The sequence below is a fragment of the Podarcis cretensis genome (assembly GCF_951804945.1).
Source record: "Podarcis cretensis genome assembly, chromosome: 13".
NCBI classification, from domain to species: domain Eukaryota; kingdom Metazoa; phylum Chordata; class Lepidosauria; order Squamata; family Lacertidae; genus Podarcis; species Podarcis cretensis.
In genome coordinates, this window is record NC_137182.1 from 55152138 (window position 1) to 55167371 (window position 15234).

The following is a 15234-nucleotide window of genomic DNA, read 5'->3' on the forward strand; positions in this document are numbered from 1 at the left end:
GCTACTGGCGCATGGAGGACTGTGACGGAAACCAGAGCGCATGGAAACACTGTTTACCTTCCCGCCGCAGCGGTACCTATTTATCTACTTGCACTGGTGTGCTTTCGAACTGCTAGGTTGGCAGGAGCAGGGACCGAGCAATGGGAGCTCACCCCGTTGCGGGGATTCGAACCGCCGACCTTCCGATGTGGTTTAGACCACAGCGCCACCCGCGTCCCCTACTAGGAGGGGGCAGAGTTAAGGTGAGGGGAGACAACTCACTGGCCGGATATCGATGTCACACATCCCGATGCTGGTCGTGACCACGTGACCAACCCCCAACATTGTGTTCCCAGACAGGCCCTAGAGATAGAGAGAGAGAGAGAGGCAGAGATTGAGGGAGTTTTGGGTGTTTAGCTTGGAGAAGAGGAGACTGAAAGGGGGGTAGGATAGCCACCTCCGAATGTAGGAGTGCAGATATCCAGAGTGTGGGGGGGTCAAATGGGATTACTATGAGGAATTATAAGATATGCATCAAGCCATTGTGTCCGCGATGAAAGCATGGCGCTGACTGGGTTCGATTCATTGACAATAATTTCTGATCAAATCCCACAAGCCTCTGCACCTCTGCAGTTTGCTTTCTCTACCCTGACAGGTACGTGTCAGCATTCTGAAACACAGGCCAGTTGTTCATCAGGCATCCTCAGTACATAAAGATAGAAGGTATATTGTTAATCGTTCACAAGGAGATGGTAAAAACTACCTATTCTTCCTCTCTTGTTTATTGCTGTTTATGACCTCTGGGTTTGCTGAATGCATTCCTCCTTTTAGTTCTGTTTTATTTACTCTGAACTACATACGCATTCTCAAGTAGGAAATTAAGGTAAAGGTACCCCTGCCCGTACGGGCCAGTCTTGACAGACTCTGGGGTTGTGCGCCCATCTCACTTAAGAGGCCAGGGGCCAGCGCTGTCCGGAGACACTTCCGGGTCACGTGGCCAGCGTGACATCGCTGCTCTGGCCAGAGCCAGAGCCGCACACAGAAACACCGTTTACCTTCCCGCTGGTAAGCGGTCCCTATTTATCTACTTGCACCCGGAGGTGCTTTCGAACTGCTAGGTTGGCAGGCGCTGGGACCGAGCAGCGGGAGCGCACACCGCCGCAGGGATTCGAACCGCCGACCTTTCGATCGGCAAGCCCTAGGCGCTGAGGCTTTAACCCACAGCGCCACCTGCGTCCCTATTCTTCCTCTCTTGTTTATTGCTGTTTATGACCTCTGGGTTTGCTGAATGCCTTCCTCCTTTTAGTTCTGTTTTATTTACTCTGAACTACATACGCATTCTCAAGTAGGAAATTAGCTCTTTGTAATTTTAACTTTTAACTTTGTCCCATTTTTTGAAATGCTCAGAGGAAATCTGATTGGTTCTTACGAACACTGTGTAAAAAGTTCTTTCGTGAATAAAACGACCTGGGCCGAGGGGTGGAGAGGAATTATTATTATACGCACCCCTGTCAGAGTCTTGCTGGTCAAGTCTCATGGGTATTCTATTAATCAGAGTCCAATCGTTCTTTGCCTTGGGAACGCCGCCTCCAAATATCTGAAGGGGAAGATGGAGCAAGCTTGTTTTCTCCTGCCCCAGAGGGTAGGACTCGAACCCATGGCTTCAGATGACAAGAAAGGAGATTCCGGCTAAACATAAAAACTTTCTGACCATAAGAACCGTTTGACAGTGAAACAGGTTTCTTCGGAAGATGGTGAACTCTCCTTCCTTGGAGGCCTTTAAGCAGAGTATGGGTGGCCATCTGTCAGGGATTTTTCAGCATTGCGGGGGGTTGGACTAGATGGCCCTTGGGTGTCCCTTGCAACCCTAAACTAGCATTAGTGCCTGCTGAAAACATCTTTGTTTAGGTGAGGCCGTCTGGATGTTTAGGAAGCCGACGCAGTTTTTAATCGATTTTAACTTTCCGGAAGTCCTACATTATTGTTGTTAGTTCTTCCTACAGAAGATCCTACTGCAAATTATCGGTTTGCTTTTCTGCTTTTCTTCAAACTGCTTTGGATTTCCGGCCTCCCCCCCCCCCCAATAAATTTAATTCTGAATAAGCAATAAATGTTTTCTGAGGCTACACCCCCTCCCTGAGCCCCCTTACCTGGTAGAAACACACCCCCCCCCCCCGATTTCAATGGTAATAGCTTCCGAGTCCCTATGTTTGGGATTGCACCGTTCATCAGTCAGAACTCTGTGCGTGCTCCAAGCCTCTGTGTGCATTGAGGAGTTCTTTTGTTTTGCAATCAAGCGGTGTGCCGGTTTTTCGAAAGCAAATCAATATGTAGAAGCGGGCGCAAACTCCCCACCCTTGCCTTGGTCCTTATTTCATCTTCTGGCCCCCTGCCCGCTCACCTTCACGTTGGAGGGGTCGAAAAGCCCCTCGGGGATACGAAGCCTCTCTGCCCCGTAGTCTGTGTTGTAGCCGTTGGGCATTTCGTAGTGGACGGTGGGCATCTGCGCGGCCACCCTGCTCGGGACAAGAGGGTGAGGGCACAGCCGGATTTACGTATAAGCTAAACCAGCTGTGCAATGACAAACCTAGACAGCATCTTAAAAAGCAGAGACATCACCTTGCCAACAAAGGTCCGTATAGTGAAAGCCATGGTTTTCCCAGTAGTGATGTATGGAAGTGAGAGCTGGACCATCAAGAAGGCTGATCGCCAAAGAATGGATGCTTTTGAATTATGGTGCTGGAGGAGATTCTTGAGAGTCCCATGGACTGCAAGAAGATCCAACCTCTCCATTCTGAAGGAAATCAGCCCTGAGTGCTCCCTGGAAGGACAGGTCCTGAAGCTGAGGCTCCAAGACTTTGGCCACCTCATGAGAAGAGAAGACTCCCTGGAAAAGACCCTGATGTTGGGAAAGATGGAGGGCACAAGGAGAAGGGGACGACGGAGGGCGAGATGGTGGGACAGTGTTCTCGAAGGGACCAGCATGAGTTTGACCAAACTGCGGGAGGCAGTGGAAGACAGGAGTGCCTGGCGTGCTCTGGTCCAGGAGGTCACGAAGAGGCGGACACGACTAAACGACTAAACAACAACAAACAAGCTATAGCTTTGGGCCCCGCTCTCTTGGGGGCCCCCAAAAAACTTAAAGGAAAATAAACTGGATGTACAGTTTCAAAATATAAGATACAAAACAAATAAAATAAAACCGACATGCAGCAACAGTGTTTTGTGTTGTGTAGGCTCCTATTTGTTAGATGCAAATGGTTTTAGATACCGTATTTTTTGCTCTATAAGACTTACTTTTTCCCTCCTAAAAAGTAAGGGGAAATGTGTGTGCATCTTATGGAGCGAAAGCAGCTATCGCAGAAGTCAGAACAGCAAGAGGGATTGCTGCTTTCACTGCATAGCGATCCCTCTTGTTGTTCTGGCTTCTGAGATTCAGAATATTTTTTTTCTTGTTTTCCTCCTCCAAAAACTAGGTGCATCTTGTGGTCTGGTGCGTCTTATGGTGCCTATTAGGTCCATAAATGACCATATAGCATATATTCATCACGAAAAACAGCGACAACTTGTTGTTGACAAAGGACAGCTGGACATTTAAAGGGCCCCATTACCTTCAGTGGCTTAGGGCCTCATCTAACCTAAATCCGGCCCCATGCACAGCATGCTTGGATAGAGAGAATTTTTCTTCCCTCTCTCCTAACACTGGACATCCAACGAAGATGAATGTTGGAAGATTTTAATTTTTTTTAAGTCATTCATAACACAGGACACAGATGGACTGTGGAACTCCTTGCCTCAGGATGCAGAGATGGCCACCCACTCGGATGGCTTTAAAAGGGGATGGGACAAATTCATGGAGGAGGAGATGGCTATGACAGGATTATCTTCTGCTTTCACATTAATGCTCCTGGATGTGGGATAAATCAGCTTGCTTAACTCTAATGCACGCATGAAGGGGTTAAAACCATAGAGCAAGCCACGCTATTTCAGCACCTTCTGGAAACATTATTGTTCAGACAGGCCTGTCCAGATCTTTAGCATCACAGAAATGTAGAGCTGAAAGGGACCCAAGGGTCATCTAGCCCAACCCGCTTTTGCCCAATGCAGGACTCGAACCCACGACCTTCAGGTTAAGAGTCCCGTGAGTCTCTTGCTCTACCAACTGAGCTGGCACGAGTTTCAATCTGTTGGGATTTCTTTTTGCCTATTGTTCTTTTAACTTTGTCAAAAGTCTTAGATTATCACGTTGTTAATTTTTCTCACTGTTGATTTCATTGGGGGGGGGGGTTTGGGGGGGTTCCCCATAAGCCAGTCCCCCCTAATCTGGCTTCTTCCAGCTGCTTTGGACTACACCTGCCATGAGCCTCAGCCATGAGGTCACCTTGTTAAGGACGGCTGACATGATCTTTCCTGGACCCGAGTTCAAATTGATGAGTTGAGGTTCGAGGGTTGGACTGGATGACCATCGGGTACCCCTTCCAATTCTACGACTCTGTCGTTCTTGACACCTGGCTGCCCGTTTTTACTTTCGCTGAGTTTCCACAGGAGAAACATGACTCTCGATCGTGATGAAAATCTATTTCTGTCCTGTAGCCTCTGCACTGAAGGGTCACCTCCACTTTGTCCCCCAAATTGCCGTCCTTTTGCCTCCCTCAAATCTAAACCTTCCCCTGACACGAGCAAGTCAGCTATATTCTGACTTTCTATACAGTGGTACCTTGGTTCTCGAAATTAATCCGTTCCGGAAGTCCGTTCCAAAATCAAAGCATTCCAAAACCAAGGCGTGCTTTCCCATAGAAGGCAATGCAAAACGGATTAATCCGTTCCAGACTTTGGAAAACGACCCCTAAAACAGCCATTTAACATGAATTTCACTATCTAACGAGACGATGGATTCATAAAATGAAAGCAATAAACAATGTACTGCAGTCACGCAATCAATCCATCAGTAGCTGAACCGGGTTCCGCACAGTCACAAAAACAAAACAAAAAGAGCCGCAAAAGCAAAAACGCAAAATAAATAGCAAAAACAGGCAGGCCTCAGTGTTAGACTCAAAACGGAAGCGTAACACTCAAAACGGAGCATGTTCGGCTTCCGAAAAAAGTTCCCAAACCGGAACACTTCCTTACCAGTTTGCAGTGTTTGGGTTCCAAGTTGTTTGAGTACCAAGGCGTTTGAGAACCAAGGTACCACTGTATACCACATTTGTTTTACAGACCTCCTTGCTGAATTGTAAAATCACTCCAACGTGCTTCACAGGGAGCAATAGCCGGCTAGCTAGGCAGCTAGTCGTATATTCATCTTTATAAAAATAATTATTGAACGTCAGAACTCCCTGCCTCTTGATATCATGCATCTTTACTGCACTCCTTTTGGCGCCAGCTAAAAACATTACCATTTAGACCAGCCTACCGATGTGTTTAGAAATCTCGTGCACGTTTTAATCTATCGTTACTTTCCCCCCCCCCTTAAAGTTTTATATTGTTTCTTCGCCATCCATAATCTCCTTGCTTCGCCTTTTTTTTGGAAAAATCACTTTGATGTTCTCTTTTTGCGATAAGGCGGTGTGTAAATTTTACAGAATAAATAAATAAGCATTCAGAGGCCTGTGAGTCTGGGGAGCAGCCATAGAGTATTTCCAAAAGGTTGAATGGAGCAGATTATGAAGAGCGTGGCCACCAAGGAAAACGTGCAATTCCTGTGTTGCAGGAGTGGGTTGGGCTGGATGATCCTTGTGGGTCCCTTACAACTCTACAATGATTCTACAGAAACTACAACTAATCCAGAATGCGGCAGCTAGACTGGTGACTGGGAGCGGCCGCTGAGACCACATAACACCGGTCCTGAAAGACCTACATTGGCTCCCAGGACGTTTCCGAGCACAATTCAAAGTGTTGGTGCTGACCTTCAAAGCCTTAAATGGCCTCAAAGGTCCAGTAGACCTGAAGGAGCGTCTCCACCCCCATCCTTCAGCCCAGACACTGAGGTCCAGCTCCGAGGGCCTTCTGGCGGTTCCCTCCCTGCAAGAAGTGAAGCTAAAGGGAACCAAGCAGAGGGCCTTCTCGGTGGTGGCACCCTCCCTATGGAACACCCTCCTTTCAGATGTCAAGGAAATAAACAACTATCTGACTTTTAGAAGACACCTGAAGGCAGCCCTGTTTAGGGAAGTTTTTAATGTTTGGTGTTTAATAATAATAATTTATTATTTATACCCTGCCCATCTGGCTGAGTTTCCCCAGCCACTCTTGGGGGCTCCCAATCGAGTGTTAAAAACAATACAGCATTATCGCTTTTTCAAAATTATTATCATTCGTATTCTGTTGGGAGCCGCGCAGAGAGGCTGGGGAAACCAAGCCAGATGGGCAGGGAATGAATGAATGAATGAATGAATGAATGAATGAATGAATGGGTTGCCGACAAAGGTCGGTACAGTTAAAGCTCTGGTTTTCCCAGTAGTGATGTATGGAAGTGAGAGCTGGACCATCAAGAAGGCTGATCAACGAAGAATGGATGCTTTTGAATTCTGGTGCTGGAGGAGACTCTTGAGAGTCCCATGGACTGCAAGAAGATCAAACCTCTCCATTCTGAAGGAAATCAGCCCTGAGTGCTCACTGGAAGGACAGATCCTGAAGCTGAGGCTCCAAGACTTTGGCCTCGTCATGAGAAGAGAAGACTCTAACCCCTAACCCTAACCCCCCCCCCCCCCGATTTCAATGGTAATAGCTTCCGAGTCACTATGTTTGGGATTGCACCGTTCATCAGTCAGAACTCTGCGCGTGCTCCAAGCCTCTGTGTGCATTGAGGAGTTCTTTTGTTTTGCAATCAAGCGGTGTGCCGGTTTTTCGAAAGCAAATCAATATGTAGAAGCGGGCGCAAACTCCCCACCCTTGCCTTGCTCCTTATTTCATCTTCTGGCCCCCTGCCCGCTCACCTTCACGTTGGAGGGGTCGAAAAGCCCCTCGGGGATACGAAGCCTCTCTGCCCCGTAGTCTGTGTTGTAGCCGTTGGGCATTTCGTAGTGGACGGTGGGCATCTGCGCGGCCACCCTGCTCGGGACAAGAGGGTGAGGGCACAGCCGTATTTACGTATAAGCTAAACCAGCTGTGCAATGACAAACCTAGACAGCATCTTAAAAAGCAGAGACATCACCTTGCCAACAAAGGTCCGTATAGTGAAAGCTCTGGTTTTCCCAGTAGTGATGTATGGAAGTGAGAGCTGGACCATCAAGAAGGCTGATCGCCAAAGAATGGATGCTTTTGAATTCTGGTGCTGGAGGAGACTCTTGAGAGTCCCATGGACTGCAAGAAGATCAAACCTCTCCATTCGGAAGGAAATCAGCCCTGAGTGCTCACTGGAAGGACAGATCGTGAAGCTGAGGCTCCAAGACTTTGGCCACCTCAGGAGAAGAGAAGACTCCCTGGAAAAGACCCTGATGCTGGGAAAGATGGAGGGCACAAGGAGAAGGGGACGACGGAGGACGAGATGGTGGGACAGTGTTCTCGAAGGGACCAGCATGAGTTTGACCAAACTGCGGGAGGCAGTGGAAGACAGGAGTGCCTGGCGTGCTCTGGTCCAGGGGCTCACAAAGAGGCGGACACGACTAAACGACTAAACAACAACAAATAAATGGTGATGATGATGGTGATGATGATGAAAGGAAGGAAGGAGTCGCCCCAGCTAAGTTGGACAGAGGCAACGGATTCTCCAAGGTGGACACCCAAATTTAAGCCCTCTCTGCCCCACAACACACACAAACCCCGGTCACCAAACCCATCCCAGCTACTCACTGTTCGTCGTAAGGAGAATCTGAAACTTGCAGCACAGAGGCTTGGAAATCTTGTATGACCTCCTGGTGGGGGGTGAAGGTTTAGCAAGGGAATAAAGAAAGATGGCTTATTATTCATTTGAACCCTCTGCTCCCAAGTCCTAGTCCTAGCTTTCGGACATACGGTCCTCTTTTTTTTGGGCAACGGGCTGTCATCTCTTAGCACCTCCTGCCCCCCCAAACACACACACACCCTCAGACGTCCTGGCTCTCAGAATCGTGCCCCTCCCCCTCTCTCTAGGGACCCAGGAGTCCTGACTCCCCAGCTCTTGGTCTTCTCCCAAGGAACCCCGGAGTCCGGCGAGGTCTCTTACATTGCACATGTAATTGTGCCACGATTTGCTGACTTGAGGAAACTTTTCCTTCTTCTTCCAGTTTGGGGGTGAACCTTCGCGGACCGGCTCCTGCAGGGAACCAAATTGGGGGGTGAGAATTAAAAAGAGAGGGAGTTGGCTACCGATGAAAGAGGAATTGCAGAGAAAATTAACGGACTGCGCAGAACTGGATAAAATGACAGGAAGGATTCGAAACCTGCGGGACCAGAGATTCACAGAAGATTGGGAGAAAGATACGAATTATTTGAAGAGCCACTGTAATCAACAAGTTACGCTACAGGAAGTTTCGTAAGGAGAAATATATGAAATATTGCAAAGAACAGAAAGAAAAGAGGTATTATAGTTACGAGATTTAAAAGTGATAGTGAAAATAAGAAATGTAAATTAAGTGAATAGATTGGATAATTTCCTAATATGATTGATGGAAGTCGAAAATTGTATAAGATGTAAAAGTACATTTAATTATTGTTGAAAATGATATGTTGAATATATATATATATATATATATATATATAGGAGTTGGCGGACTTTTATTCATGGACTGGTTTTTTTATCTTAAGGGCTGCCCATGAGAGACAGAGCAAGCTTGTGAAATAAAAAAAATTAAGGTCTTATATAGATATATAATAAATGTTCATAAATGTACCAAGCAAACACGTACATAAATATATAAACCACATGTCTGAAGCAGCACAGGAAAACAGCCCTGGAACCATTTTGACCCCCAAACTGACCAAATGTTTTCTCTACAAGGTCGAAGGAAAATGGAAAAGCCTCCCCATTGTCTTTTCCTTCACAAATCCTGTCTTAAGGGTAAGTCTGTGTATGAATAGGGTGAGCCTGTGACCTGGCTCAGGAACTAAGTATTTATCATTACAAAAGACTGGCCAGGCTCCCCAGGGCATCCAATCAAGTAAGCATTAACAGGTAACCTGCCAGACAGGAGGTAAACAACGCACTCAGATTTCTGCTGTAGACCGCCCTTTCTGTGATGTAAGTATGATGTGTCTGGGGGTGGTCTTGGGCTCCAGGGCAGGCAATTTAAATGTCTATATAAGGGCAGGCACACCTTTGTTCTGTGTCCTCCTCCGTCCTCCTGCGTGTGGTGAGTGAGGACCCTGTTGCAACAGTTCAATAAAGATCAGGCTTACGAGCTGCTTTGCTTCTCAATATTCTCTGGTTGGCCTCTGTTCTTTTCTCCGACCGATGGAGAACCTGCAAAGGACTCTAGAAGGGCTCTTGTGTCTCCCATAAGGAAATAATACCCAGCTCTACCTCTCTTTTAAATCAGAACCAGTGAAGGTGGTGAAGGTCCTGTGTGAGTGCCTGGAGGCAGTTGGAGGATGGATGGCGGCTAACAGATTGAGGTTGAATCCTGACAAGACAGAAGTACTGTTTTCGGGGGACAGGAGGCGGGCAGGTGTGGAGGATTCCCTGGTCCTGAATGGGGCAACTGTGCATCTGAAGGACCAGGTGCGCAGCCTGGGAGTCATTTTGGACTCACAGCTCTCCATGGAGGCGCAGGTCAGTTCTGTGTCCAGGGCAGCTGTTTACCAGCTCCATCTGGTGCGTAGGATGAGACCCTATCTGCCTGTGGACTGTCTCGCCAGAGTGGTGCATGCTCTGGTTATCTTCCGCTTGGACTACTGCAATGCGCTCTATGTGGGGCTACCTTTGAAGGTGACTCGGAAACTGCAATTAATCCAGAATGCGGCAGCTAGACTGGTGACTGGGGGCGGCCGCCGAGACCATATAACACCGGTCTTGAAAGACCTACATTGGCTCCCAGTACATTTCCGAGCACAATTCAAAGTGTTGGTTGCTGACCTTGAAAGCCCTAAACGGCCTCAAAGGCCCAGTAGACCTGAAGGAGCGTCTCCACCCCCATCGTCCTGCCCGGACGCTGAGGTCCAGCTCCGAGGGCCTTTTGGCGGTTCCCTCATTGCGAGAAGCAAAGCTACAGGGAACCAGGCAGAGGGCCTTCTCGGTAGTGGCGCCCGCCCTGTGGAACGCCCTTCCAGCAGATGTCAAAGCGATAAACAACTACCGGACATTCAGAAGACATCTTAAGGCAGCCCTGTTCAGGGAAGTTTTTAACGTGTGATATTTTACTGTATTTTTGGTTTCTATGGAAGCCGCCCAGAGTGGCTGGGGAGGCCCAGCCAGATGGGCGGGGTATAAATAATAAATTATTATTATTATTATTATTATTATTATTATTATTATTAGGGCAGGTTTTCGTTTATTACACTTGTTTTCTGCTGCTCCCAGAGACTGGAACCAACAGATTCAAACGACAAGGAAAGAGATTCTGACTAAACGTTAGGAAGGACTTTCTGAGGGTAAGAGCCATTTGACAGAGGAAGGGGGTTTATTAAGCAGAGGTTGGATAACCATCTGTCAGTGATTTTTTAGCTGTGATTCGCGGGTGGCGCTGTGGGTTAAAGCCTCAGCGCCTAGGGCTTGCCGATCGAAAGGTCGGCGGTTCGAATCCCTGCGGCGGGGTGCGCTCCCGCTGCTCGGTCCCAGCGCCTGCCAACCTAGCAGTTCGAAAGCACCTCCGGGTGCAAGTAGATAAATAGGGACCGCTTACCAGCGGGAAGGTAAACGGCGTTTCCGTGTGCGGCTCTGGCTCGCCAGAGCAGCAATGTCACGCTGGCCACGTGACCCGGAAGTGTCTCCGGACAGCGCTGGCCCCTGGCCTCTTAAGTGAGATGGGCGCACAACCCCAGAGTCTGTCAAGACTGGCCCGTACGGGCAGGGGTACCTTTACCTTTACCTTTTACTTGTGTTGAAGGGGGTTGGGATAGATGACCTTTGGGGGATCCCTTCCAACTTGACAATTCAATGACTGTATGTGTTAGACGAGCACTTCCATGAGAAGGTGTTGCAGGAATTTATGTATCGGTTAGGGGGGGGGTTGCCCCTCCAGCAGATACCATGCACATGCAGCCCACTACCAAAACCAGCACAATCACTTTTGTGACTTTTGTGACTTGTCCCCACGAAACACTTCATCACAGTTTCTTCCTATCTATTCAAAGGGCCTCTGCTGCATGATACCAAATGTAAGAATTCGCTGATCAATGGATCTCTGCACTGGCTCACTGGGAAAACTTCAGAAATTCATCTAGACATGTGAGCTCAGCTCCTCAGCAGCCCCTCTGCCTGAGTGATTATTCCTGGCATAGCCACTTCTGGCCTGCCCAGGAGGTGGGGTTGCGGGCTTCATGCCCACCCCACGTGAGTGGGGGCTGGTCCCAGCCCCCGCGAGAGCAAGGGAATCCTGGTCGGGTCTGCCCCCCAGCCAGCCAATCAGCTGGGTGGCTGGGGGGCGAGGCCTGCCCTATTTAGGGCCGGCACGGAGGGGGCTCGCCCTCTTTTCGCCGGCTCGACCCGCGTTTTCCCCCCTCCCCCCCTTTAACTAGGCTTAGGTAGGTCTTTGACTTTGCTATGGACTTCGGTCTGTCGCCGCAAGGGGCATGGTAGGAATTTTTCACAATTGGCGATTTCTGGCCTTTTGGTTTTTCGCCTACCTCGTAGCAACTCATAGAATCCTAGAATCCTAGAGTTGGAAGAGACCCCAAGGGCCATCGAGTCCAACCCCCTGCCAAGCAGGAAACACCATCAGAGCACTCCTGACATATGGTTGTCAAGCCTCTGCTTAAAGACCTCCAAAGAAGGAGACTCCACCACACTCCTTGGCAGCAAACTCGTCACAACTTCTCGGCATTGGTGGTAGGCATTGGTAAGAAGGGGTTAAGAGGATGTGTGTGGGGGGAGGAACGCCATCACCTCCCCCCAGCGAGCGAAGGGTGGTCCGTTAAAGGACTCCGGGGGCGTGGCCCTGTCCGAAGCCTATGGAGGTGTGGGCCAAAGGCACGCCCCAGAGCGGTGACCCGGAGGAGCTCCTAGTCGACGTGCCTTGGCAGGAGGCTCCCCCGATATAATGTTAATCCTTCCCCGTGTCTCCAGCAAATGGGCTGGAGCCGGATAGTCGTTAGGACCAATGCCTAAGCCAATTCCTCTCATTCCTGAATTCAATAAAGTTGTGGCCTAATTCGCCCAATTAACCTTAAATTATGGTGTCTTGTGTCTTTATTTACCCTGGTGGGGGGCGGGAACTCGCCACGCAACCTGATACCTGAATGCCAGACAGGTAGCCATGCCAGAAATACCAAACCCAGATGGAGACAAAAGGGTGGGATTCACTTGACAGGGAAACAGGGAAATGGAAAGATCTCTTTTGTTCCACTTGATGGATGTTTGGTGGAGGGCAAGGGGAACCATAGGGCAGGGTCCAGGATGCTCAGATTACGGCCACCAGACCTCCCCTTTCATGATGTAACCCTGATGTAGTTTGGGGGGGTGTAACATGGGGATTTGGGACGCAGGTGGCGCTGTGGGTTAAAGCCTCAGCGCCTAGGACTTGCCGATCGAAAGGTCGGCGGTTCGAATCCCTGCGGCGGGGTGCGCTCCCGCTGCTCGGTCCCAGCGCCTGCCAACCTAGCAGTTCGAAAGCACCTCCGGGTGCAAGTAGATAAATAGGGACCGCTTACCAGCGGGAAGGTAAACGGCGTTTCCGTGTGCGGCTCTGGCTCGCTAGAGCAGCGATGTCATGCTGGCCACGTGACCCGGAAGTGTCTCCGGACAGCGCTGGCCCCTGGCCTCTTAAGTGAGATGGGCGCACAACCCCAGAGTCTGTCAAGACTGGCCCGTACGGGCAGGGGTACCTTTACCTTTACCTTTAACATGGGGATTAGCAGCTAATAAAAGTTTGGGTTCTCTCTTGTTCGGGGCTTCCATCTTGTTCCACCTGGTGGCAGGTGGGAGTCCTGTCGCAACAAGTCCGGTCTTCAATCAAGACCAAGCCTACTGGCTGCTGTTTTGCTCTGGTATTCCTTGTTTTTTGTCCAAGGGAGCCCTCAGATTTCTCCGTTAACAAAGGAGGAACTCTTTTAACTGGACAAATTTGGATAGGTGCGGGCTTTAGAGATACACAGAGCTCCTCATCGGAGAGGCTGGTTTTTCTTAGCGAGAGAGCAAGCAAAATTGATTTCTAAGACAGGAATCTTTCCTCTGGTCTAGATCAGGGCCTAAAGTTTCGCTCCAGGGTGCACAAGGTTTGTAACCCGTATACTTATAAATTTATAAGCCAGGCTTCCTCAAGTTGGTGCCTTGTTTAGGATTACTTGGTCTCTGCCCCCGTCACCTTGCCAAGGCCTCCATTTCCTGCTCTCCTGCGTCCTGGGGACACAGACAGGAATTGTGCACCAAGGAGCCTTCTCAAAGCCAAGCGGATGCTGCCGCTAAGCCCTGGGTCCCCATCCCCGACTCTGGTTAGTGACGGAACAGGAAGGGGGCAATACCACCTTGGCAGCGATCATGTAGGGAGGGACGATCTCGATGTTCATCTCCTGGAAAAGTTCCCGGCACTGCATGGAGATGAAGTCTCCGGCCAGAGGGGATTTCACGATTCCTGAAAGGGGAAGGGAGGGAGGAAAAGAAGTAAGGAATGATGCAAAGAGGAGAGCTGTGAGCTTTCTGTTCCTGCAGATCACGACCCCTTGGCTCCTCTTCCATCCCCTCCTCTCTGCATCCTCTTCCCTTTTTTAAAAAAAAATAATATTTATTCAAATTTTAAAGGTTACAAAAAGAAAAAAGAGAAAAAAGAGAAATAGAAAAAACACAAAAAATACAATAAAAAAATACATCAAACCTTTACATAGCCTTCTTTCCTTTACTTATTTCCTTGACCTCCTCACACCTCCCATTTTTGTATTCTAATTCAAATTGTTATTTCAACAAATCCTTCCAACCTTGTTTTTATCTCAATAATTTGTCTTAATATGCTATAATTTTACGTTCTCTCTTTCACCAATTCATTTTTACTTAAACCTTTATGTCATTTCTGCCAAAACCCCATAATTTTCTTTTTCCAACATCTTTCTAACAATCCTTAATTTCACAATATTTTTGAAGATAAACTTTAGATTTTTTCCAATCTTCTTCCACCGACTCTTCTCCTTGGTCTCGGATTCTGCCAGTCATCTGCATCCTCTTCCCAGACCACAGAACCACCTCGCTGTTTCTGCAGATCAAAGAGGTCTGGACTCCCGCCTCCCAGAATCCTTTGCGCCCATGCATCACTCCATCTCAAGCCACCCATATTAATATCGTTACTCTTATTCATATTAGGGCTACTGCAATGCGCTCTACGTGGGGCTACCTTTGAAGGTGACCCGGAAACTGCAACTAATCCAGAATGCGTCAGCTAGACTGGGGACTGGGAGCGGCCGCTGGGACACCATAACACCGGTCCTGAAAGACCTACATTGGCTCCCAGAACGTTTCCGGGCACAATTCAAAGTGTTGGTGATGACTTTGAAAGCCCTAAACGGCCTCAAAGGCCCAGTATACCTGAAGGAGCATCTCCACCCCCATCGTTTGGCCCGGACACGGAGGTCCAGCTCCGAGGGCCTTATCGAGGTTGGTTTCCTGCGAGAAGCAAGGTTATAGGGAACCAGACACAGGGCCTTCTCGGTGGTGGCGCCCTCCCATCAGATGTCAAGGAAATAAACAACTATCTGACTTTTAGAAGACACCTGAAGGCAGCCCTGCTTAGGGAAGCTTTTAATGCTTGATGTCTTACAGGGTTCCCCAGAGTGGCTGTGGAAACCCAGTACGGATAAGGCCCTTTACACAGGTAAACTGGTGCCAAGTTGTTAAGGGCTTTGCATAACAATAACAACACCCTGAACTTGCCTGGTAGCAAACAGGCAAGCAGTGCAGATCTCTGAGCACAGGTGTCCTAGGCCGACAAATGCAACTTTTAAAAAGCTTCTCTTAAAAAACGAACAACTAGAAAAATAAAAAGGCAATCACAAAAAAAAGTTAGATATCCCTTCTCCGACCTTGTTGCAGGATGTAACCGTCATGAACTGGGATGGCGGTCGTGTGTGTGGCTCCACTGTCCAGAACGAGTCCAGTGCTCCGCCCATTTGCAAAACTGGGGGTCTGGAGTCAAGGCTTCATCAAGTCAAACTGGGGGGGTGGGGGGGTGGGGGGGAGTTGTGGCGCTCATCTAGCTCTAT

The 15234-nt window shown here is 48.8% G+C and overlaps 1 protein-coding gene across 1 annotated transcript in view; it reads right to left on the bottom strand.

Annotated features, from left to right (window-relative positions):
- ACTL6B (actin like 6B) overlaps nucleotides 1-15234 on the bottom strand; it is a 31018-nt gene that overhangs the window by 5407 nt on the left and 10377 nt on the right. Inside the window, exons 6-11 of the mRNA XM_079952243.1 lie at nucleotides 15055-15149; nucleotides 13513-13619; nucleotides 8120-8209; nucleotides 7768-7829; nucleotides 6912-7026; nucleotides 262-342 (exon numbers count right to left, since the gene is read on the bottom strand). Of these exons, the coding sequence (XP_079808369.1) occupies nucleotides 262-342; nucleotides 6912-7026; nucleotides 7768-7829; nucleotides 8120-8209; nucleotides 13513-13619; nucleotides 15055-15149 (550 nt within the window). The remainder of the gene's footprint in view (nucleotides 1-261; nucleotides 343-6911; nucleotides 7027-7767; nucleotides 7830-8119; nucleotides 8210-13512; nucleotides 13620-15054; nucleotides 15150-15234) is intronic.